At 41.6% G+C, this 23159-nt stretch overlaps 1 protein-coding gene across 1 annotated transcript; it reads right to left on the reverse strand.

Moving 5' to 3' along the window:
* Positions 1-6362: 6362 nt before the first annotated feature.
* On the reverse strand, positions 6363-16255 carry COX7A2L (cytochrome c oxidase subunit 7A2 like). The gene is made up of 3 exons (XM_007441921.4): positions 16083-16255; positions 11617-11751; positions 6363-7214 (listed from the first exon to the last, which is right to left on the reverse strand). Exons 1-3 carry the CDS (start codon positions 16152-16154, stop codon positions 7071-7073), a joined length of 351 nt encoding a protein of 116 aa, XP_007441983.1. The 5' UTR covers positions 16155-16255; the 3' UTR covers positions 6363-7070.
* Positions 16256-23159: the final 6904 nt, after the last annotated feature.

Below are 23159 nucleotides of genomic sequence, written 5' to 3' on the forward strand. Positions count from 1 at the left end.
ACTTAGGACTTTCTACTACTTTGCCTAATTATAAGTGGGGTAAATGCTTGTTCTAGTTGGAGATAAATTTAGAATAATGAGGCTTACAGCAGGTTTTTTTTTAAGGAATAGCTGCTAATTGGGAAGATGCTCTGCCTAGTGACTAGAAAAGAGATGGGAATTAAATTTAGAGAATCCCAGAAGACTTATGCTTCAGGAACAATGCAAAACAGTATGTAAGGAAACATGAGCTGTATTTTGCCAATGAAATAGGTTCCTTCTAATCTACATTTAAAGTCCATCCATGTAATAGATTCCAAATATACCATCACCAATCTCTTTACTAAAGAAATTAGGGAGAATATAACATCCAAGGAAATGTTTATGCCCAACAGTTCAAATATGGCTCTTTGCTTGGGTTGATTTATACTACTTCATATGGCTTTTCTTTTTCCTGTTGGATCTTGCTGTTTTTTTTTTTTTTTTGAGGAGTTCAGGGTATTTCCTGAGTGGCTTAGTAATGCATTTGTGGATTATATTGCTGATGTGTGCATAAAACCACTAAATCCAGAATATTAATACCCAATGAACTCTGATTTTAATAAATGAAGGACTATCACAAGCTGAGCTTAATTCCTAGTGATTTCATGGACATATTCATATTGTTTTATTGGCAATAATATGGAAATGTTTGCCATTTCGTTCTTCTATGAGTTTTTTGTTTTGTTTAAAACGTCCCTCTTTAGTTTAAGAGACCTGGGATTTTTCTGATGGTTTCCCATTCAAATCCTAATCAGATCCATCCATTCTGCTGTAGATTCCTGATTTTAATATAATTTTGTGAAAGTTTCAGAAAAAACAAAATTTGTACACACATGCAAGTGGCGAGAAATGTGTGGCTCTCCAGATGTTTTTTGTTTCTCCTCTGCAGATTTTGCTAATATTGAATAACTGAGGATTATATGAGTTGGTATGCAACATCAGCAAGAAGCAGAGATTCGTCCACTCTTTTGTAGTATGCCTATTATGAACTATAACCAGCAGTTAAGGTGCTGAATTAGGTCTGGGGAGACCAGCAATATCTGTAAGAAATTGTGGTGACCATCAAAATGATGATACATGATCAAATACCATAATTAGGTACTTGCATCATGACAGCAGATGCAAATACGTAAACTGCAGGATTTGCAGGATGTTATCCTGCATTTGTCATGTAGATTCACATGGGGAGGCTCAGGTTGTAGACCATCCTCAGTCAACAAGTATTTACAACAAAGTCCTGGTGTTTACCCAGAGTCACATTTTCTCTTAAGTCACCCACCCAGAGACTATCTCTCTCTCTAGCTCTCCTGCGAGCTCCTTTATTTTCCTCCCCCTTTCACTTCAACTCCCTCCCCCATTTCTGGGCTTAACAAGAGAGAGAGACAGTAAAAATAAAGGAATGGGCTGAAATTTTGCTGTAGTGTGCTTGGCACGGCTTGACCTTCTCCTGAATCTGCTCAGCCAAATACTTACTGTTTCTCCATTGGGGGAAGAACCTCTCTCAGGGTCTTCTGCCTAGTCCTTCCCCAGAGCTAAGGCTTCACCACCAAGAGCCGATCTCTTTCTTCCCTTCTTGGGTCTTGGGTGAAGCCACTGCCTGCAGCCTGCCGGGTCCTTCCATCCCATCTTGGGTCTTCAGTGGAGCTCTCATCCCCCTGGGTCTTCACTTCCCTTCTTCCAGGGAAGTCACCCATGGACCTTTCTTCTCCCTTCCTGACCTGGAACTGACAACTGCTCCACATACTTAACTTCTCACTCCAACTTTACTTTCCAGACATTCCATTCACTCTGTTTTTCTCTCTCCTCTCTTCTTCTCTCTCTCCAATTTTTTAGTCAGACCGGCAGCATGTCCCCCAGCAACTGAGGTGGTGGGTCCTCTTCCCCAACACCTGTATTCCAGGCTGGACTGCTGTCTCTATATCTCCCCTCACCAGCTCTGGCTAGCAGCCAGGTCAGCTCATCAGCCTTTGTGACAGCACAGATGCCATTCGAGGCCAGAACTGAGCAGCATCTTCCCTTTTACTATTCCAGTGGCTGGCTCCAGAAGAGCAGCAATGCCAGGCTAGTAAAACCCATATGCTACAAATATATAGTTAAGTATCCAACAATAATAAAGGATATTTAAATTCAAGGCAAAAGAGATCCTTTAGTGTCAGGCTTTAGCTTAAAGGTAGGCTGGTCCACATATCATTTTGGGAAATGTATGCAAGAATCACTTTAGCTTCACTGCTCTGTGAAGAATAAACATTATTATTATTTATTTATACTGCACCATTAACATTGCAACATTTATAACTGAAAAGACAGATTTCCCCATTCCACGGTACTAAAATTAGATATGAGAGAAAGAAAGAAAGTTGGAGGTGGAAAAGATAATAAGGTTCCTGTAAAACTTTATCATCAGTAACTGTAAAATCTAAGTATTCAAACTTATCCTCTGAGATTTCCCTCTCTCTCCATTAAGGGATTAGCTTGAAAGGAAAGGTGGGGGAAACTGACAGAAGTCAGCCCCCATCCTTATCTTCCCTTAGTCATCCATTGTTCCTCCAGCTGGCCAGTGAGGAAGCACTAAAACATCTAGCAGCATCTATCCAGCCGCTCACCTTTTCCATCATTGTGTTTTGGGATTTCTTTTGCAGTTGGAGACAGAAAATGTTTCTAAAAACCAGCCTGAACTGCTGAGGGATGAAGCCACCATTCAGGGCAACTGTGGAGGATGGAAGGATGGTGACAAGGCAGAGTTGCATCATCATCTGTGATGAGGGAGGAAATCCCATGAGGTGAGAGGCAGAAGTGGGCAGGAGTTCCTACCACTGGGAAACCACTTGCTCTGAAACTCCAAAGGAAACACCATGGAACTGTGTTTATAGTGTTTCTTCTGCAATGGGAGCTGAGCTGATAGTTAATTGGCCCACGTTCCCAAGCCCCACATTGTAGACATACAAGGGGCAAGGATGGAGCCTGAATCTCAGATTGTCACTGCCCCCATGTGTGGGAGAGCTCTAAATATTAAATGGCATGCACCTGTGGCTTCAGGAGCACCTCAGAGAAACTCATGCCCCCAGCAACAGACAGGGTAGCCTAGTGGCTAAAAGGTTAAACTAGTTGCAGAGAGACCCAGGTTCTAGTCTCTCATTGGGTGATTTAGGGACAGTCATACTCACTCATTCCACCTACCTCACAGTTGTTATAAGGAGGAAAGAGTACATTGGTATTGCACTGTACCAAATAAAAATATTACTAACTACCATCTTGAGTTTTTAGTTCCATTATCATCCTTTTTCTTGAATATGAGTAGATCAATATTCTACTCACTCACACACACACACACACACACACACACACACACACAGAGGACTAGAGATAGGGATATAATTATATTCATCTCCTTCCATAGAAAGTATATACCAATATGACATTTCCTTTTTAGAAGGAAAACTCATTATTGTATTACATTTCTATCACTGAAGCTAAGGCTACCGTGCTTGTTTCCAAGGACAGTTGTTGTAAACTGGACTCTATAGCTATGTTCATGCAACATGATGGACTATAATATGGTTGGATTTGAGCTTAGCATGTTGTGTAAAGGATGATGTATAAAGCACATTGTGTAAAGCCTGAGAATTATGAATTAATAAACCCCTTAACAGTTAAATTCATACAAGCTTGATTAGTTTTAATCTTGGCAAGCCCCGAAAAGAGACTAAGGCCATCACTGAACCTAAATAGTTGAGAGAGAGGGAATACATGCTTTATCATACTTCTGCCTCCCTGCTTGCCTCTTTTGCTACCTGGGGAAAACAGCTTTGTAGAAGCCACATACAATACTGATACCAGGATTCTATCAACCACCTGGTTCTGGGTCTTCAATGCTATCCTGAGATGACAGAATTGGCGAGACTCCGATTTGGGAGCCCCTTAGGAAAATCTTGGGACTGAAGCCCTCCCCCTCTTTTATTTTTCTATTTGTATGTGGGCATTAGGGAACATTGGAGGAAGGGATCTGGACTGCTAGTTGGCTGTAGTCTGTTGCTAGAGATGCATCCCGAGAATGGGGAATGGAATACAGTCTGGGCGATTATATTAAAGTAATAACTAGCAAGAGGAGATACGGTAAGAAGCTATAACCTGAGCATGGCAGGAAAAGGAGGCCAGTTGAAAGTGGAAGAGATCTAGGTAACATTATTGTCAAGGAGACATCACTACCTGGTCAGACTATATATATTGCTACAGAGGTGGAGGACTGGTTAAAATTATCTGACTCAAGTACTAGATGGATCTAGACTGTATCCAGAATGTGCTTGGAGAATTTTATCCATTGTATCCATACAGAACAGCCCAACTTTGCTTTTCTGTATTATGTAGAATGTTCACCAAGTATCATGTAGAATATTTCTGTATTATGTGGAATATTCACCAGGAGCTGAAACAGTTGGTGGCTCATCGTGAACAATCTGCATTGTTCTTTGAGCACAAAGACATTCAGATCCATCAATTATAGGCCAATTTCAAATAGTGCATTTCTGGGAAAGGTGAGCAAGAAGTCTCATAGTTCCAGGCTTATCTGCAAAATACTTAAAGATTAATTTCATAATTGCTTTAATCACCTTGGTGGAATACCTACTGTACATCTCTGGATGGGGGGAATGCAGCCCTGCTAATTTTTCTAGAACTTTTGCTGACTTTCAGTATCATTATTGGCATATTTTTCTATTTGAATAGCTCTATTACTTTTTAGGATTTTACCATCTTCATTGAGCAGTGGTATCTGATAATTTTATTTTGAATACATCTCAAGAAGTGTTCTTGTTCTTGGCATCCTTTACCAATCTCAGTTCATTCTGAATCTTAGCTTTTGTATCATCACTTCTACAGTTCTCTGCTACTTGTGCACATTTTTCTTTGGTGACATGTACTGAACAAGAAGAAACAACACACCAGTTACTCAGTAAAGTTGGCAAAGTGCTAACAGATGACAAAGGCAAGGCAGAGCTAAACTCCTATTTGGGTTCCATCCTCTCCAACAAACAAAGCTGTGTTCTTCCAGGAAATTTTAATTGAAGGGCTAGGATTGAAACTTGAGATGACAGATACATGATCAGGGAATACCGCTTTACTTTGAATGAGTTTAAATCTCTAGGAACTAATGAACTGCATCATGGGGCATTGAAGGAGCTATCCAATCACGTGTATTATCTTTTGAGAAATCTTGAAGGTGCCAGCTGGGTGACTTTGGGCCAGTCACTCCCTTTCAGCCCTAGGAAGAAGGCAATGGCAAACTACTTCTGAAAAATCTTGCCAAGAAAACTGCATGGAATGACTTGAAGGCATAATCCCCCCTCCTCCCCCTAGAAAACCACCTTCCTTAAAAGATTATGGGAATGCTGAAGATGTAACATAGCATATTGTCTTCAGCAAAGCATTTGATTAAGTACTCTATGACATGCTGATTAGCAAACTGATTAGATGTGAGCTGGATTGCGTGACAATTGAATACATCTTAGTTCATTCAAAATCATACTCAAAAGAGTGATCATCAGTTGTTCCTCATCTAATTACAGAGAAGTATTGAGTGCCAGAAGGGTCAGTCCTGGGTCCTCTATGCTTCAATTATTTTATTAAAAATATGGCTGGAGAAGAGGAGTGAATGCTTATCAAATTTTCAGTTAACAGAAAATTGGGAGGACTAGGTAATACCTTGTAAGGCAGAAGTAACATTCAAAATTATTTTGATTAATAATCTGCAAACAACAATATAAAATTTAACAGAGACATAAACAAAGGAACAAAATCAAAAATCAAATGCACAGATAGATGTGGGATATCTGTCTTGGTAATGTTGTTTCTGAAAAAGTTCTTAGAATTCAAGTATTAACCAGGCCCGATCCTGCTTAAGTGGCGTGTGCATACACAGGGCCTTTTCTCACACCCCTGCCCCAAAATATTCTTAATCGTGACATATTTCACATCAATTTTATATACTGCTTTTTTTGCTCGTTACTGTTTTAATTTTCTGTCACTGAAAAAATATTTCAAATTTATTTTACTGAATTAGGCTATGCTGTTACTTCCGGGTTCTCATGGCTAGCTCACTGGATGTGGTTCAACAAAGCTAGCACAGAATTTAAATACAGTGATGCTTTCACTTATTTTAATTTTGGGGAAATATCAGACCATTTATGTGGATAATAATGCAGATATATCTAGGTATATAGTTTTGTACAACTCTGGAATTGTAATAAATTATCAGAAAATCAGCTATCTAGTGACAAAAATGGAAAGCAAACCAACGTCTTAGAAATCATTCCACTTAATCCATTAAAGAAAAAGGTAGACAAATCTGCAGGGATAAAACATTTATTTATCAGTACTTATTGCAATGTTAAAACAAAAAGATTTCAGAAGTGATAGGGAACCATTGTGGAATTAATGTGCCACACTGAACCTATCTTAAGTGCAACACTGTTTCCAAGAAATGTGCAGACAGAAGCAGAATTAATGAAGTGTTATTCAGAACAGAAAGTTGTGGTAGGTTGGAACAAAATAGTTCTTTGCCAAGTGACTTCACAAAAAAGTACATCCAAGATTTCAATAGATGTAGGGAACATCTTCAGTGTTAGATTCTGATTTATGTATCTCTCACAGCTTGCCATTTACGAATACCCTAATAGTAGCCTTTCCCTTCTTCATCACCTAAGTGTCAACTTCTATTTGCTCTTACTTCTGGGCAGGAGAGCAATGTTAAAGTACGACGCAACAATTTAATTTCAACCATCAACTTATCACGCCTTACTATTGGGAAGTTCTTCAGACTAACTACTCTACATGAGATTTATTTTACTGATAACTGCAAAGAGGAATCTGCAAAACTGCATAGGTGGTAATGACTTTCCCCACCATGGTAGTGATTACTCTAACTTCCTTACATTACTCTCTATTTGTCTTTAACTCAACATGAAACCCAAGAATATACTATCATATGACTGAAGTATTAAGGTCTTCCTTTCCAGAGCATAGTTAGATGACAGTTCCTACAGGACATATATTATTTACTTCTCTCTTTTGGGACTGGCAGCCATATAGAGAGCTATCAGACAGTAGATGGTCCCTCCTATTGTTAATGCCATAGTGGTCCGGTAAAGAAGTCGATCAGGAACGCCTCGTTTCATATGTACCGGAAAATCATCAGGCCTCTATCAATAAAATATACACATATCAGTTAATACAGTGGGGAAATTAAATATTTATGCAAAACTTGGGGGAAAAAATTGGAACCTGACAATTAGCTCATCTTCAAATAAAATGTTCTAGTTGTCTTTTAAAAATGTCATACATTTTACATAATTTTCAGAATCCTTTTTTTTAAAAGAGCTTTATTAAATTTCAGTAAAAAGTGAAATGCAGAAAAATCAAGGGAAAAAAAAGAAAATAGCAAAAGAAAGAAAATACAGAAGAGAAAAAGTAACTTCTGACTTTCTTTGGTACAGGTATAGATATAAAATACATTCACCTCTTACTCTATATTTTACATAATTTTCAGAATCCTGAGAAATCTATGTCATTTAAAAAGTACATACAGTAATATAACTTTCTGAATTTCTTTGTATGAGTATCCATGACCACCTTTTTTGGTAACTACTGGCTCTTTGTACCATGACTTTTTACATTAAAAAAAATGTTGCTATAGGACTTCGGGGGACAGCAATGGCGGACTGAAGACAGCTCCGCTTTTGTGGAGCTGATGACTGCAGTGAAAAGAGAAGCCAGTGAATGGATCGGCTCCTAGGAACCCCTCTCCAGATTAAGGAGAGGACAAGGATCACCCACAAGTTTGCTCCATACAGAATCTCCCTGCAAAGAGATCGTAAAATAGTGATCTCCAGTGGGTCTAAGAGTTCTGGGAGCTGGGGAAAACATCCTTCCTAAGCCACAGTTCGGCACCTTTCAAAGAGACACTGGGTTTGCCTAAAGTCTCTTAATTACTTTAGGAAGCTGCTTTTTACTGATTTCTTAGAAGTTAAGAACCTTCCAAAGGACAAGTTTTATTACACTGGGAGAATCTTCTTCAACCCTGGGTGAAAGAAGCTTGACGTAAGTGTAAGGATTAAAAAGAACAGTTTTACTTTAAGGAAATAACAAAAGGGAGACTAGAATGTGAATTTTGGACAGTTAAGGGGCTAGATGGACTTGAAAGAATATTTCCTGTGGAGTGTTTAAAAATTTATTAAAGAATATATGAAGTTTCTGAAATTAATTGTAAGAAATCCTCCCATGGGAAAGTTTTGTTGACTGGAAAATAAACAGATGATAAGAGAGGAACTTGAAAGTTGTCTAGAGGGAACCAGAGAGAACAAACAATTACAATTAAAGGAGAAGAGACCAATTAATACAATGGAGCAATATTATTTGACTATAGAAGAAATTAAGGCTGTTTGTGAACAATGTCCTCAAAAATTACAGTGGGGCAAAAAAGTATTTAGTCAGCCACCAATTGTGCAAGTTCTCCCACTTAAAAAGATGAGAGAGGCCTGTAATTTTCATCATAGGTATACCTCAACTATGAGAGACAAAATGGGAAAAAAAATCCAGAAAATCACACTGTCTGATTTTTAAAGAATTTATTTGCAAATCATGGTGGAAAATAAATATTTGGTCACCTACCAACAAGCAAGATGTCTGGCTCTCACAGACCTGTAACTACTTCTTTAAGAGGCTCCTCTGTCCTCCACTCGTTACCTGTAGTAATGGCACCTGTTTGACCTTGTTATCAGTATAAAAGACACCTGTCCACAACCTCAAACAGTCACACTCCAAACTCCACTATGGCCAAGACCAAAGAGCTGTTGAAGGACACCAGAAACAAAATTGTAGACCTGCACCAGGCTGGGAAGACTGAATCTGCAATAGGCAAGCAGCTTGGTGTGAAGAAATCAACTGTGGGAGCAATAATTAGAAAATGGAAGTCATACAAGACCACTGATAATCTCCCTCGATCTGGGGCTCCACGCAAGATCTCACCCTGTGGGGTCAAAATGATCATAAGAATGGTGAGCAAAAATCCCAGAACCACACAGGGGGACCTAGTGAATGACCTGCAGAGAGTTGGGACCAAAGTAACAAAGGCTACCATCAGTAACACACTACGCTGCCAGGGACTCAAATCCTGCAGTGCCAGATGTGTCCCCCTGCTTAAGCCAGTACATGTCTGGGCCCGTCTGAAGTTTGCTAGAGAGCATTTGGATGATCCAGAAGAGGATTGGGAGAATGTCATATGGTCAGATGAAACCAAAGTAGAACGTTTTGGTCTAAACTCAACTCGTCGTGTTTGGAGGAGAGAGAATGCTGAGTTGCATCCAAAGAACACCATACCTACTGTGAAGCATGGGGGTGGAAACATCATGCTTTGGGGCTGTTTTTCTGCAAAGGGACCAGGACGACTGATCCGTGTAAAGGGAAGAATGAATGGGGCCATGTATCGTGAGATTTTGAGTGAACACCTCCTTCCATCAGCAAGGGCATTGAAGATGAAACGTGGCTGGGTCTTTCAACATGACAATGATCCCAAACACAGCACCCAGGCAACAAAGGAGTGGCTTCGTAAGAAGCATTTCAAGGTCCTGGAGTGGCCTAGCCAGTCTCCAGATCTCAACCCCATGGAAGACTTTTGGAGGGAGTTGAAAGTCCGTGTTGCCCAGTGACAGCCCCAAAACATCACTGCTCTAGAGGAGATCTGCATGGAGGAATGGGCCAAAATACCAGCAACAGTGTGTGAAAACCTTGTGAAGACTTACAGAAAACGTTTGACCTCTGTCATTGCCAACAAAGGATATATAACAAAGTATTGAGATGAACTTTTGATATTGACCAAATACTTATTTTCCACCATGATTTGAAAATAAATTCTTTAAAAATCAGACAATGTGATTTTCTGGATTTTTTCCCCCATTTTGTCTCTCATAGTTGAGGTATACCTATGATGAAAATTACAGGCCTCTCTCATCTTTTTAAGTGGGAGAACTTGCACAATTGGTGGCTGACTAAATACTTTTTTGCCCCACTGTACTTGTCTGATACTATAACAAAGGATATAGAAGAACAACAGATTTTATCGGACAAAACAGAGATGAGGCTGATTTGAATGTGGATTTGGAGTCTAAAAAAATACTGGATTATAAAAGTGATATGGAAAAAGATGCTGTGGACTTGAAAACGGATTTAAAAATGTCAGAGTGTAAGAGTGATATAGAAAAAGATGCCAAAATGGTTTAAAATGAAACCAGCTGTTATAATAATTAAAGGGGACATACAAATAATAAATCAGAAGAGTGACTTGGAAAGCTTTCTTATTTGGAATTTACAAAAGGAATGCGTTAAAACTAATGAGAGGAGACAAAAAGAAACTATTGTTCCTGAAAGTAGAAAAAGAGAAAATGATTAAAAAATCAACTTGTGGGACATTGTTTGACAGAATTAAAGATCCAGCTTTTAAAAAGTAAACAGAAGGTTTACACAGTGAACTTATTTGACTATGGTTAAAATATATGTTGTGGTTTCTGGTAGCTATCAAAGGGATTTCTTTTTGATCAGGACTGAATGGTGAGTTTTAAGGATCTGTTTATAAGTGGGGAGAGGTTTTTTTCGCTTTACTGCTTAGAGAAAGTGATAAATTGGATTACAAAATGGATTTTTTAAAAATTAAGGTTAAAATACATATGTTATTATTTTTGGTAGCTCTTAATAGACTTTTGCTGATTAGGATTGAATGATGACTTTTTATACTTTAATTATTATTGATAAGGGATGAGATATGGAAAGAAGAGATCTTTTTTTCTTTTCTTTTATTGAAGTACTAGAGGAGGTGTTAAGTTACTAAGTTTATACTTGTCAGGGGGGGTCATCTTTTACATATTCTTTTTCTTTTTTCTTTTCCTTTTTCTATCTCTTTGCACTTCTCTTTTTCTTTTCTTTTTATATTTTCTTTAGTTTGTATTAGTCTTTTATCTTTGTACTTGTCAACTCTAGTAAAATTATTATTAAAAAAAATGTTGTTATGCAAAATGTAGGTTCCAGCATTATTTCCAAGAATGACTTCAAGGCCCAAATGGGCCTCATAAACCTTCTCACAACAAATAAAATGATTGGCAGATACAACTCCATAAAGGACAAAAGTGAAGAAGGGGTAATTGGGAGCGCTCTGAGGAAAGAAGGGGAGGTTAAATGTGACCATGAGCTCAAAAACTTTGTGGAACCCTGGTATAACAGCTTAAGACTAGCAAAGATGTTAATCTGGCTCTGTATTATTCAAAAATAAAATGACATGACAAACATTGTAAGACCAGAGAAGCAAAAAGGTGATGCATCTTGAAGGCTGTACTATTTGGATCAAAAAATGTTGTTTGGAATACTGCTATTGTAGAAATGGAATCCATAAATCTTAAGTAGAACAGTGCATATTCTGTGTTTTTCATTAGACATACAAACTGGAATATGGTGCAAAAACAGAGATGCTACCTCTAAATATGACAGGCAGAGCTGGATCATTTCAAGTACATTAAGAGAATGTTTAGAGATTTTTTTTTTTAAATTAGTTCTTACCTGAAATAATTTCTGTAGTTCTGGTACCTTGTTCTTAACCAAACTCCCAGCCTTATTTGGTGTGTCTGGGGCAACTTTAATGGGGGTATCAAATATCACAGCTGGCGATTCCACAGATACCACTGGCTTGAATCCCTAAATAAACAATTGAATTTATGCAATTGAAAACATTGACTAGCAGTCAACAAGAGAATACAAAACAAAAGCACATCATATCTGACCTGGAATAGAAAGTTTCTAGATTGTCTGTGGATTTTTATATATTTTATAAGCTGCTCAGTCTGGTGAAGGGTGGGTTAGAAATATTGGAAATACTCCAGAATTATCAACAAAATATGTATTTAGAGTACAACTATTTAGGCAGCCCAAAGATTTTGGGTGCAACCCCTATTAACCTACCTAAATGGCCATTAAATTGTTAACATGGAGGAAGAAGGGATCTTTTTTTAACTGCAAGTACTACCATTTACAGTGACTTGGAACTCTGATTACCAGGGAAGTATCCACAGGGGGAGGGGGGGCAGTAAAGAAAGTCAAGATAACAGCCACAACAATGTGACTGAAGTCCTGCCCTTCTGCATGCATTGTGATGGACATAAAAAAAGGACAGAGCTTTGATTGTATGGCTGTGGCCATCTTTACTTTTCTGACCACCCTGCAGATATCCCTGGCTATTATAGTGTTCAGCGCGCCCATCAATCCTCATGAAGCAAAAAAAATCAACCATTTATTATTTCAGTAATACTTTCAGGGTTTTGGCATGGGAAGAAATCCGAATAGTTAGAGAGGAATAACAAGATAGGGTACTAGTTACTCAGTAGGATAAACTGAAATGCTGGAGAATGCTTAATTGCGGGTGTGTACTCACCCCTCCCTGTCCTTTCTAGAGCATCCAATGCAGTAATAAGCTCAGTTAAGTTTATGTCAGGATATCTATGAACAGTAATGCAGTCTTAAAACAAATGTGGAAGCTGACCCTTTATACAGGTGGGGGAAAATAGGGACAGCAAGTTTCATTCTAAACCAACAATTTGTTTACCGTTGTTCCCAAACAATTTTGGTCACATTTATGGACATTCTTGAGCAAACAAACATTAGTTGAACACATTACCTTCAGAATGCAATGTATCTTTATGCATTCAAGTGTTGCCAATGAAGAGCCAGAATATAAATAATTCTGAAAGGCTTTACTCCCCCTCCCGCCCAGGCAATTTGTAACCCACAACTGAATTTTATAAGCCTCCACTGAAGTAAACAGATTATGGAGCACAGCTACAATCACCTTCATACAAATTCTCTAGTTTATTATTCCAGACAGCAAGTGTGAACACAATGTGCTGAGAATTAAATTTGCATTTTAACAAGGTTAATAAGTGTATACTTGAAATGAATACCTACTAATTACTTTTTGTTAGCTCATCCATCAAACTGTCTGCCAATCAAAAACATTTTTTAAAATACAAGTATTACATTTAGGGTAATTTTATTTACAAAGACATGCAGTAAGATCCTAGATAAAAGTTAAGGAAGCAAGAGATCTGTGTCTGCAAACTTGCTTCAGTTTAAAGTGTTGTTTTTCGAGGACAACTTCTGAACCTTCAATTTATATTTGAACACCTGATAGTTCCTTAATATTTACAAACTGTTGTATATAAGATTGATCTCTTTCTCATGGTTAGAAAGTTTGCTGTGAACTAAGACATAGTTGATTCCATTTTTTTAAAACTAGCTGTTAAAGAAAGGCACATTTTTTAAGAATATCCCATATCATTGTGTGAAGCTATATTTATAATAAAGTTTTATATTATTTTTATTAGTATTCAAGACGGAGAGAACAGATTACTGTTTTGAATTTTACAGCCCCGTCATAAGCAAAATTAGTTGCTCAAACATTTATTGGACTGGGTAGTTAGCTTGAAAACAGTAACAATTTACAGAGCTTATTGACTCATCACCCTTTTAATTATTTTACTTTGCTGCACAGAACTTTTATGCTGCCTGTGGACACATATCTCTCAGTTCTGTCATTAATTTTGATCCATCAAATAACAAAGTAAGCTGGAAAATGTGCACAAGAGTAGGACAGAAGCATGTGTCCTCTTTGCTGTTCTCTTCACAATGGAAATAAACAACCATGAACTCTTCAAGTACAGATTCCCATGTCATTGAAACTATACTCAGAACAAGCCTGGGTATAAAATCAACTTTCAATTATGGCTTAATGTCCTGTCTTATCCTGAAATTTCCCAGTTCAGATGGAATATAGAAGTTAGATGGAAGACAACCTGATTTGTTCATTTGCATAAATAAAATAAAACTCAGGTGAGCATGTACCATTACCATTTTCTATGAGTTTGTTTAAATCAGACTTATTTTTTTTTATAGTATAAACTGTTCACTCCTGATAAAACAAACTGCTATGCATAGCTAGCCAGACAACCAGTGCTTCATATATATATTATATTTTGAATTACCTTTTTTAAAAAATAAAGTTTGATTTTATCTCTTGCAAGATTAATTTATCTCTTAAAAGGTGAAAAAAGGGCTGAAAACATTATTCATTTGTTTTTATGCTAAAAGGCTAAGAGGATGCATTATAGAAATTGTTTCATTTTTTCCATTTTTACTATTTATTGTCTGAAGGACAGTATAAGTTGTACTGATCACTTGGGGGAGCCCCTATGTCTCTCATAGACTAGGATTAAGGGGAGAACCCTGGGTGAGGCACACCCTGGAAGATAGATCGTAGCAACTGTTATTTATTTATTGGACATTACATACACAAGTATAAACAATAACATGAAAAAGAATAAAAGAATATAATATAGAGGAATAAACCAGGAATTTAAAAATGTCATGGAAGTTATAGCTTTCAAATATATCATTAATTAGTTGTAAATAATTAAATGAGAACCAGTTTGGTGCATGAGATAAAGACACGAGGCTAGAACCTGAGAGACCATGAGTTCTAGTCCCACCTTAGGCATGAAGCTAGCTGGCGGGTGACTCTGTGCCAATCCCTCTCTCTGAGCCCTAGGAAGAAGGCACTTCCAAAAATGTTGCCAAGAAAACTGCAGGGACCTGTCCAGATAGCCACCAGTAATCAAGACTGATTTGCACACATACACAAAAATAGTTAAATATTTTATATACAGATAATCGTCATTTAGTGACCGTTTACAATTATGATGATGAAAAAGTAACTTTATGACCAACCCTTGCATTTGCGACCTTCACTAGTCTATAGAGCAAAGCACAGGAAAGCTGAAGTAAGGTCATAAGCAGAGTCCCGGTTTCACTTAGTGACCATTTTGTTTAACAACCAAGTTGCTGGTCCCAATTGTGGTTGCTAAACAAGGACCACCTGTATATGTCACATTAAAAAACTAAAAGTCACTGTTAAATTTAAGCTAAAAGTCAATATAAAGAATCATAGTCAACACAATATAAATCACTAAATGTAATTAGCTATAATAAATTCAGTCCACACTACTAAGAACCTGTTCTGATTTAGGTATCTCATAACATTGAAATATACATTCTATGGATAAACCCAGAAGACCTTGTCTTTGGAAGTTCGTTTTGTTTATATGTGACTAGCAAAGTGTATTTCCAAGTTAAATTTTCTTCCCAGCTTTTAACATATTGATTGGTCATGTTTAATTTGCCTTTTCTTCTATGCATTTCCATTTCCTTGTGGGTCAATTTCCCTCTTGACATGGAATTCCTTTTATCAAAACTGGAAAAGGAAATATTTTTTTCTGATTTCCTGCAGATCAGGACATTCTTTCTTTCATTGGACATGGAAAGATTAGAGCTGTGGAGGACATCAGTGGCCTGGAGATTCTCCATTTCCTGCCTTTTCTGATATGCTATGGAAGGTCAGACACAATTTAAGCACATGATATTGCAGGCTAGAACCTTGCAAAAACCTGGGAGAAAAGTTTAAAATCAGATCATCAGAGAAAACATCTTCTTCCCAGTAAAAGACCATTTGGAATTGCTTTGAGGGTGAAAAAAACAAACAAACCCGAATTAAACAAATATATAAACGGCTCTGAGGGGACTTGTACGCACGAAACAATAACGCGTGCAAGTCTGAGAGCCGCCCCTCCCAGCCAAAGCTACAAGGTGCCCCTTTCCAACAGCACAAGGTCAAATCCACGTGCTCCCGGCCGTTGGTTGCTCCTCGTGCAACCGAAACACAAGGGGAAAGGGCAATTCCATCTCTCCTTTTAGCCAGCCAACAGGAAAAGACTCCGCAGCAGCAACTGCAGCCTCTCCACTCTCATCCACGGACGGGAGCCATCTACTGCCTCTTCGTGAAGCATCGCCCCCTCCCTTCCGAGTTCTCCGGCGCCTTAAGAGAAATGAGCCCTGTGGGGACACGTACGAAGTCCCGCGCCGCGCGGAATAAAGCTGTGAAGGTCAAATCGCCGGTCGCTCGGCAACGCGATTCCTGTTACCTGAGGGGAGTAAGCAGCAGAAGCGCCGGCCCCAACCAGCCTCTGCGTGAAGCCGCTAAATTTGTAATACATGACGGGGCCTCGGGACGGCTCCCCCAAACCACATGCGCGCTCCCTCTTCTCCAGCTTTACAAGTAGGAAGGCATCCGGCTGCGACGCCTACGTAAAAAAGACCTACTTGCGACTGGTTCCTTCTTGGACCTCTGTCCCAAAAGAGGGCCCAGACGAGTGCCTGAAATGTTTCACTCAAAGGAAAATGAAATGAAACTACAGACATTAGCAAAGTGTCTGAAGTGAATTGCAGATTGTACGGTTATGGATCGTCTTGAAATTAGCGGGGTCAGAGGAAAAATGGCATTTTAATCAGGTAATACTTTAGACAGCCTGAAAAATAAAAAAAAAGTATTGCGCCTGCGTAGTTCGTGGTCTCTACTTCCGGAGCGGTAGTAATTGAAGTTGTACGCTGCCGACCTGGGGAAACGTTGCGCGTTTTCCCGTCGCTAGTCCAGGTTGGCCCAGCTAGGTGGCAGTACGTAGCTGACCTTGGCCGAAAAGCTGTGCCGGGTCAATGCTATGATGGGAGAGGAAATCCCAAGGCTGTATGTTAGTCGGAGAGGTCAGAAAAACAACCTGGGAGAAAGCAGGGGCAAACCATTCCATACTGGTCCCAAAAAAATCTCAAGGACATGCCCGTGAGGTCACCAGGAGTTGAGAGTTCGACTTGAAGCAGAATGAAACTAAGAATTGCCCAAAGAAAAGAAAAAGCAAAACATTTAGCTTTTTTACTTTTACTCATGTGCAAAAGTAAAAAAAGGTGGGCATCCATAGTCTTTCTAATCCTTCTCTTTGGAAATGGAGGTACGTGGGTGGGTATAATTTCCCCTCCCTAAATTTAAACATATTCTAAACATTATCTTCTAATGCTAGTGCAGTTTGTTGTCACCATTATTACATACCCATCTGAAGAGCATCCGACTGGCAAAGGAAGGTTGCAGTGTAGTTTAGTTTTTATTTTAGTCATTTATCCATTTGTGGGCTGCCTCAATAGCTAAAGTAACCCTAGCTATCAAAGCGCTAATTTTGAGAGACGGATTTGCTATTTTTTTCAAGGAAAGTACAGATTTAGGTAAAGGTAAAGACAGCTCAACTCCTGGTGACTTCTTTGACACATCCAGGTAGTTTTTTGGCAATAGTTCAAAAGTGGTTTGTCATTATCTTTTACTGTATTTTTTTCAACTTTTCAGACTTGCTTCCAGCTTTGGAAATTCCTGCTGGTTTTCCATCCAGGAGTTAGGTAGCTCCAATCCAAAGTTGACTATAGATCTATACTAATTCATTGTATTGTTTTTACATGGTTAAATGTAAACCATTTGTGAGGGATTGTGCAGTGAGTGTGAAAATGTTTTAAATTAATAGATTTAAACAATAACATCAAGAAGATTAAAAGTTAATTATGCTATAGTGGAAGCTATAGCTCTCCTTCCCCCCAGATTTGGTCAACTTCAGTCAATAGGTAGTATGTGTTGTCAGAGTAACAGCCAACATACCAAACATCCCTTGAGTTTCATCAGGTCTTTGGGGAAAGTGGGCAGGACTGGGGTAAGAGCTTTCTATAGGCAGCTGTCATATCTTAGAGACTCCAATAAAACCAGCATACAAAGTCAGATCAAAATTTTGATGCTGTGTGAAACTTTCTAATCTATGCTTAGCACACAAACTCTGGAAGGAAACACTAACTTTGAAGTCAATTAGTTGATATCAGGAAGGAGCACTGTGTGTAATATACTTGCCTGAAAACCTTTTGAACAATATTTGACACTGTTGCATACTGAAGAATATACCCAAAGTGTGAGGAAGAGCAGGATACAAAGCAATCACATGTGAATGGTATGACAAATACCATAAATTATAAATATTCATTTCTTATAGGCTCATTCTCTATCACTAGCCCTTCAATAATTATTTGTGAAAATAGGGGCTATTCATTTTATGAAAAGGTGAATATTTTGATTGATCTGGACCCTTCCAGATTTGCTGGAATAAGCTATTATTTCCAGTCCACATGGTCATAGCCCTGTTGTCAGCCAAGGTGGCTGGAAATTACAGGAATTTTAGTCCAGATGGAAGGCATCTATTTGGGAAAGGCCAGATGTAAGTGTTAAGAAATAACAGCACCTTATATTTTTCTTTTAGAACTTGAGACTTTAAAGGAAAATCCTAATGTCAGAAAACGACAGACACGGGTTCGGTTGTCCAGTAGACAGAAGTTTTTATTGGGCACGTTTGCAAAGGTGGGTCCCTCCCGCAGCAATGGAGGAACCCCGAAGCAAGGTCTGACAGGTTTTTATACCCCCTATCTGTCCTCCCCCTCCTACGAGGGCTTGGCTCACAATCTCACCTTTTTTACCGCCCCGGAGCGCCGCTAATTAACCGCAAAACCGCAGACATTCCACTCAATCAGCGCAATACACATTCCAATCCCCACTTGACCCGACAGCCACCCCCTGCCGTTTCTCTTCACTCTGGTGCAAACGTGCCTTTTGCCTGCAGTCTTTCCTCCCTCCTGCCGTCCCTCTCCACTCTGGTGCGAGTGTGCCTTCTGCCCATCCTCCCTCCTGCCGTCCCCCCAAGGCTGCCCCATGGTGCACAGCGCTCTCCCCTAGCAAACATGGTTCGTTTGAGGCCCTCACTTCTCCCTGCCTTCTCACAATCCCCCCTTTTTCTTTTCACGCCTCTGTTGGGCCTCAAACCTGGCTAACAGGATTGCTCCCTCGTCCCGGACCCGGGGCTTCACACACTGGGACAGGTAATTCCCACAAGCAGGGAGGCATTGCATTAAGCAGCATACTAGGACCAGTAAGGCAATGAAGCCAATAGCTAGTACAGAAAGTTGTTTTAACCAAGCAAAGTTAGGTAACCAACTAGTGAGCCACGACCAATTCCATCCCTCTGGATCCTCGGATATGCGAGAGGCTAAGGTCTTCAACTTGGCTAGTTTTGCTTCAATATAATTCTCATTGTTGGTTAGGTTAAAGCAACAAAGACCTTGAAAAGATTCACAGCCTTGTCCTGCCCTTAATAGGAGATAGTCTATAGCTATCCGATTTTGAATGACCGCCCTCCTGATCTCAGTGACTTCTTCAGTGAGGGCTGCAATGAGAGAGGATGTAAGGTTGACACTTTTAGCCAGGAGGCAGGCCACCTTCCTTAGGTCCAGGTAAGCTCTTCCGCTTAGTGCAGGGACCCCTACTAAGGAGAGGGCCAGAGCCATGGCTTCTGTTTCGGACAAGAGTGTCACATCACTCTCACAATCAGATGGCAGCTCCCTTTTTCTTTTTTCTTTTGATGGGTGCGCTTGCATTGGAGGCAGGGCATATAGAGAGGTCAGGCGCCCTATGGCACAAGGGCCCCCTGAACTATAGGCTGGAACATAGGTGTAAGCTTCATGTCCACATAACAAAAAGAAACCTTTAGGTAGGTATAGAGGGGTTGAGGCGTAAGGGATATTATAGACCCCTCCACAAGTGAAAGCAGGACCTTTTGAGGGCAACAGGGGGTACGGTTCTGGGTATTGTTGAAATATACACATTGAGTTGCATTGGTTATCCCCAAGAGATTTAGAGCCATTTGCCTTTGATTAGTCCAGGGTCTTGGTATGGGAGAAGACCCAAAATGATAGAACATCCCCCCCCACGGGGATCATCCCCAGTGATCAAAGCTGTCTGTGCCAATTCTACGCCTTTATGTTGGTCATCTCCTCCCCTGCCTTAGTTCAGTTCCTTTTAAGTTTTACTTTGAGTCCGTCTCCCGGTTGGGCAGTCCACGGTCGGGGGTCGGGAGCTCGCTTAACCCGATGGTAGTGGGTCCAACCCCCCTGTTGGGTCCGAACCGCTGATTCAGTTGTCAGGAGAACTTGGTATGGTCCCTCCCAAGACGGTTTCAGCTTCTCATCCTTCCACGTCTTTATCAGGACCCAATCCTCTGGCTTGTGGGGGTGTTGGTCTTTCAGCAAGGGGGCCGTTGAGCGAGGAGTCCCTGTTTTCTTAGAGACAAGAGAGACTGTGACAGTACCAAGAGATACTTTCTTAGGAAGGCATCCTTTAGCTCGGGGATAGGCTCTCCCATTGGAGCCAGGAAAGGTCTTCCCATCATCAACTCGAACGGGGAGACCCCCACATCCTTGCGAGGGGCTGTCCGCATTCGAAGCAGGGCAACCGGAAGTGTCTTTGTCCAAGATAGCCCTGTTTCCAATCCCAGTTTGGTGAGATGTTGCTTCAACACCCCGTTGGCCCTTTTCACTTTCCCACTGGAGTCAGGATGCCAAGGGGTGTGGAGTTCCCATCGAACCCCCAGGCTCCAGTACCACGGCTTTACAGTGTCTACCAAAGCCTGCACCCCCCAGTGAGACCCTTCGTGCAGTTTCTCCACCATCCCCCTCATGTCAGCACGGCTCACTACTGGGGTCCCCTCAATTGTAACCCAATGACCTGCTTCCTCCCTGCAACCTTCCCTTTCCAGCAGCTGTGAGTAAACCCCGTTCCAGCCAAATTTTCCTGAAAGTGTGCACTACTCCCCAGGCGTATCGCGAGTCTGTGTAGACGGTGAGGGACACTCCCTTTCCCAACTCTAGTGCCCGTTTCAAAGCGTGCACTTCACACAGCTGAGCCGACCAGTCCGCTGGTAGTGCCCCCTTCTCTATTGTCTCTCCCTCCGCCGTCACTATCGCATATCCTGACTTCCTTTGTCCCTGCTCTACTCGGCTAGACCCATCCACAAACCAGACCTCACCCTCCTCCAGCGGGACCTCCTGCAGGTCCTCCCGGGTCTTTGTTTGCAGCTGCAACAGGGTGGAGCACTCGTGCTCCGCCGGCTCCCATTCTTTCCGCTCCCCCGCAAGAAACTCCGCTGGGTTCAAATTCCTGTCTGTTCCTACCACCACATCAGGACTTATCCGGAGAACTGTCTCATATTTCAACATCCTTCCTTCTGTCATCCAAGCAGCCGCCTGCTGACTAAGCACACTTAAGATCTGATGGGGTGAATGGACAATCACGGGGCTCCCAAAAGTGAGTTTTTCCCTTCTGTCACTAGCACAGCAGCGGCAGCCACTGCCTGCACACAAGTCGGCCATCCCCTCACCACCGGTTCTAGGGCTTTGCTCAGGAAGGCCACTGGTTGATATTTCCCAGCCCGTCTTTGAGTCAGCACTCCAATGGCGGTTCCCCCATGGGCTGTGACGTACAGGTGAAAGGGGAGGGCCAGGTTCGTTAGAGCCAGAGCCGGGGTCGTCACCAGGCTCCTTCGTAATTCTCCCCACTTCTCTTTGTCCCCGTCTGTCCATTCTACCCTGTCAGATGATCCTTTCAACTTCTCATACAGAAACTGAGCCTTGCTCATGTACTCATCTATCCATAGCCGGCAATATCCTACTAGACCCAGAAACCGCCGCACCTCCATTTTAGTATGAGGGGGCTTCAACTGCATTATCCCCTGTATCCGAGAAGGATCAATCAACTTCTCGCCCTTCCGGAGTACATGTCCTAAATACTTGACCTCCCTTTTCACAAATTGGACCTTCCCTTTTGACACCTTCAATCCTTCCTCAGCCAACCAGTTCAATAAAGCCACTGAGTCTTCTCTCAACTTTACTTCCTTCTCTTTAGACACCAACAAATCATCCACATACTGCAGCACCCGAGAACCCCCCGGGGCCCGGAACCCCTGGAGTTTCTCTTCCAATGCCTGTCCAAACAAGAGGGGGCTCTCGGTGTACCCCTGAGGCAGCACCGTCCATCTCAGTTGTTGCTTCAGCCCGCGCCTCCCATCCCGGGACAGTGGGTATTGGGCTTGCCGCAAACCCGTCACCCCTGGTTTCAAGGGGATGCTAATTGGGGCTATGCGAAACCGACCCGCCCCCCCTCCCCTGCCCATACCTCAGGGTTCACTACCTCCACGTCTGCCTCCCGCAACAAACACATCCTTTCTGCCTGTTCCACATTCCACAACTCCATTCCTAGACTACCCATTAGATCCCTTTCCAGCAGGTTCACTCTCGCCTGTGGGATCAGTAACACATCTGCAGTTACCTCCTTCCCATTCCACTCCAGTCTCCCTCCAGTACGTCTGCCTTGACTGGAGAGCCTCCCACTCCCATCACCGATACCGACGCGCCCCGGGATTTCACAATCCCTGGGATCGGTTGGCACAGCGATGTTCGAGAGGCTCCGGTGTCCACGAGGAACTGCTGTTCCTCGCCGGTGGGACCCACCGTGATGTTTACCAAGGGTTCCCCGTGGGTCCCGGTTGGGGAACCATGACCCCCCTAGTCGTACAGGGGGAAACTCCTCTCATGTTCTCCCGATGTTCAGCATTATTGGGATCCCAATTTCGGTCTGCCAGAGGGAATTTAGTATTCGCGGCCGGGGCATTTGGGACATTTGCATTCCTTCGCTCCCAAGCCCCGAGCGCAGCTCGCCGAATCTGGCCCCTCTCTTCTGGCGTATAGAGGTGGGCTAAAATGTAATTCAGTTCCCCCAGGAGTATTCCACCGGGCCGAGAAAAAGTTCCAATTGTTCGGCGGCGGTATGGGCGTTCTCTTGCATACGAGGGAGGGTCTTTTTTAATTCCCTCAACTCACTGGGTTTGATGGGAACCATTACGTAACTGGTGACGGTCACCCCCTGTGCGTTCGTTCCGTTCGGGACCTCCAGGACGGGGAAGGCACTGGCCGACCTTAGAATAAAGGGCAAGTTCTGAATGTCTTGGTTCAGCTGGTCCAGCTCTTTCCGCAGCCCGGGATAGGGTGGGGGCGCCGGAGGGGGAGCGGTAGGAAGAGGAGGAGGAGGAGGAGGTGGCGGCCCCCATTGAGGTCCAGTCAGCCAGAGGTCCTCCTCATCCTCCTGTTCTTTTTGGACAAAAATTTTGGCTAACTTGGGTCGAGGCCCCTCCCAATGAACATGGAACCAGACTTCCACATAGGGTTCCTGTGTTAACATTTTATGCTCCACAATGTAGTTTTTTAGTTGGGTCACCCAGTAATTACTGGGGATTCCAAGAGTATCCCAATGGTAGGGGAAT

Source organism: Python bivittatus, unplaced genomic scaffold, assembly GCF_059951505.1.
Source record: "Python bivittatus isolate LINGU-HERP-01145 unplaced genomic scaffold, Pbiv_v1 ctg000020_np1212, whole genome shotgun sequence".
Classification (NCBI taxonomy): domain Eukaryota; kingdom Metazoa; phylum Chordata; class Lepidosauria; order Squamata; family Pythonidae; genus Python; species Python bivittatus.